Below are 3,125 nucleotides of genomic sequence, written 5' to 3' on the forward strand. Positions count from 1 at the left end.
ATGTAATAGACATAAACGACTGGTTTCCCACAGCACAATAATATACCAAATTACACCTGTAACACTATTACAGTTATAAATTATTTAGTATTTTTACCTCCACGACAACTCTGGAAGAAGATAAGCTTGGGTTTGCCAATCAGATAACGACGGTCTTTTGAGTTTTTAAATAACTTAACAACCTCATCATTTTTGATAGGTTTATCATCAATTCCACAAAAGTAATCATGGCCTCCATCAGCTTTAATTTTTGAACAATGAAAAGTCAAAGTAATGAATTATCAAAATTATTTAAAATATTAAACATATAACTTACCCAAACCTCCATGGCTCATAATGATCACAACACAGAAGTCACATGATTTATGTTTGTCGCTTCTTGAAAACTTAATTAAAGAATCCCACATTGCCTGGTGATAAGAAATACCATGAATGAATGCATGTAAATTTTTCTGTGCATGGAAGGGCAAAGTTATAACACAGATGTTCTGTTACATACACTTTGTGCCAGCTTATAAGTTACCACATATCTAACTATTGTAACTTAGTGGGTTCTTTTGTTCTGTATGGGTGACAATTCGGCTAACCCATTAGTGTCCACTGAGTTGATGCAGTTACCATTAAGAGGCTTGCCAAAAGACAAAACACACAAACAATATCAAGCCTCAAACCCTCTGGTTAAAAAGCCATTATAATTTATTTATTCTTATTGCAAACTTAATGATCACAAAATAGAAAGGGTTAATGGAAGTTTGAATAAATGAATGTATCGCAATGTAACTTGCTCTATCTTCTAGTGGCCAAAAAACGAGAGTTGTTATAACACGGATGTTCTGTTTCATACACTTCGTGCTCGCTTATGAGTTACCATTACCATATAGGCTATGTAATTTGTGGGTGATTGTTTTTCTGTATGGCTGACAATTTGGACAACCTATTAGTGGCCACTGGGTTGGAGCAATTGCCATTAAGTGTCTTGTCCAAGGACACATACGCCCACAATGATAGCAACGACGAGCCTTGAACCCATTACCTCTGGATTAGAGGCAGGCACGCTATCCACTTTGCCACTAAGCCGGAAGTTTCAAAACTTCCGGTGGAATGGCACAAATAAAACGTCTGATTTAGATTTGGGATTAAACAGCAATAAATAAATATAAGGGTTTATGCAACCAGAGTTCACAGTTGCTGACCACTAAGTAACAAATATACAAACCTCAGCAGTTTGGTTTTCTTTTACTTCAACTTCACATTGACACCCCTCCCATAATTGCTTCATGAGTTTTCTATCTGTTTTAGCTCCCTTTCTCTCATCCCCTGCTTTAAATCCTTCATAGTTGTTAAGTATCAAAACATGAGCCTTTGGTGAACGATGTCGAATAGGATATACCTGAAAAATAAAACGAAGTCATTTCAGGCTGCAACCTTATTGTTTATATATTAGCTCTTTCCTACATCAACAACATACATTTATATTATATATACTCACCCCATCCCATAAGCTTTCCGAATAATCATTGTAAAATTTTTCATCACTTTCCGAAACATGAACAACCTTTTTTTTATCTTTTAAATCTGCCGCTTGTTCTAAGATGAAACAAATGAATTGTTTTTAGGATTAAAATTTCAGTCACTATTTTCCCAATACTGTTAAATAAACTTCCTAAAAACTTTGTTTAACATATTTCATTAAAAAATATTTAAAAAATTACACAAACAAGAGAGCAAAGCTCTAATGAGTTAGCATGTATTAAACTGATTAGCATAATATTAATTAACCCTTTTTGTACAAAGGTCCGCTCGATCAAAAACAAACCAGAAGTAACCAACAAAGCGGGTTTCATTTGCTGTTGGTGAGCAGTGGAGCAGTAGGTAGAATGCATTTATACATGTATTATAACTAATGAAACTTATGATGTATGAGGATTGAGTGATTGGTAAAGAATATGTGTAAATATGCTTTGTATCATACTTATTTAAGCCATTGTTTAATTAATGATACTTATTCAAGCTACCTTCAGCCAATGCATGGGATGCTGAATGGTGAGGAGTTTGAAATGAACCTGTAAAACAAACAAATGTTATTGAAGCAAATTATTACTTTTGTAAACTGGTAAAATTATTAATTTATTTAGTGGTATTTAGAAGTGTCAACAAAACAAATGTTTATATTAGGTGGTGCACAAAAAAACACAAATATTAGAATTTGTTTATTTTATGAAAAACTAAAGAAATGTGATTTACAATATGACAATAATCATTTAACTCGGGTCTTCTTTAGTTAAAAGAATTTTTGGTTAAAAACAAGGCTAATTAATAGTTTCTGCCTAAAGCATTACCATTTACAGTAAAAATCAAAAAGCACAATCCAATATCTGATAATTGTTAAACCATATTACGGCAGTGCTATGTGTGCCAGTCACCATAATATTTTTAAATTTCATGAATTTGTAGTAATTACAGTTACATATATATTTCAGTCACCTAGATATTGTATCCTAGAATCAATATAAAGATTTTATACTTACAGTGGTTATAAACATAACAACCTGTAAAAATCAAAGATTAATTATCTTTACAAAGGATATATCAAAATTGATACTTTTCCTGGATAAGAATTTCAAACACACATTTGTAAGTTCTAATATTTTTTGCACAGACTAAAGCAATTATCAGTATAAATAACAATTTTTATTTTAAGCTTTAAACTAGTAATGAAGAACAAATAGCATTTCCAGATTAAAACTTTTACAATTTAAACAAGTGTGGGGTGTTTACAGGATGGTTGTAAAAAAATTTAAACTGTTGCTTTATTATTGACCCCACTTTTTTAATAAGTGTGTGCCTAACTTACCATGCGAATTGGCAATCTGAGGTCCATCAAGTCCCATAGGTCCGAGCCCTTGTAATATAAATATTGATAACCTCATAAATAATTGTATGTATCAACTGGCAAAATAACTTTTACCTTTATCCTTCGAAGTTTGAATTGTTTCAGCCACACCATCAACTTTTTCATTTAATGATGTCATTAACTCTCTTAACTCTCCTATTTCTGGGATTTGTGGGACCAAAATGGCTGTGTTTCCTGTAAAAATAGTTTTGTGACTTGGATTAGGAATGTC

General features: G+C 32.2%; 1 protein-coding gene across 1 annotated transcript in view; it reads right to left on the minus strand.

Moving 5' to 3' along the window:
- Positions 1-65: 65 nt before the first annotated feature.
- Positions 66-3,125, minus strand: part of LOC101242474 (caspase-13-like) — a 4,992-nt gene continuing 1,932 nt past the window's right edge. The window contains exons 2-9 of the mRNA XM_026839592.1: positions 2,969-3,090; positions 2,855-2,902; positions 2,529-2,549; positions 2,016-2,063; positions 1,490-1,587; positions 1,217-1,390; positions 317-410; positions 66-241 (exon numbers count right to left, since the gene is read on the minus strand). Coding sequence (XP_026695393.1) covers positions 81-241; positions 317-410; positions 1,217-1,390; positions 1,490-1,587; positions 2,016-2,063; positions 2,529-2,549; positions 2,855-2,902; positions 2,969-3,032 — 708 coding nt within the window. The 5' untranslated portion in view covers positions 3,033-3,090 and the 3' untranslated portion in view covers positions 66-80. The remainder of the gene's footprint in view (positions 242-316; positions 411-1,216; positions 1,391-1,489; positions 1,588-2,015; positions 2,064-2,528; positions 2,550-2,854; positions 2,903-2,968; positions 3,091-3,125) is intronic.

Source organism: Ciona intestinalis, unplaced genomic scaffold (genome assembly GCF_000224145.3).
Source record: "Ciona intestinalis unplaced genomic scaffold, KH HT000445.1, whole genome shotgun sequence".
Taxonomy (NCBI): Eukaryota; Metazoa; Chordata; class Ascidiacea; order Phlebobranchia; family Cionidae; genus Ciona; species Ciona intestinalis.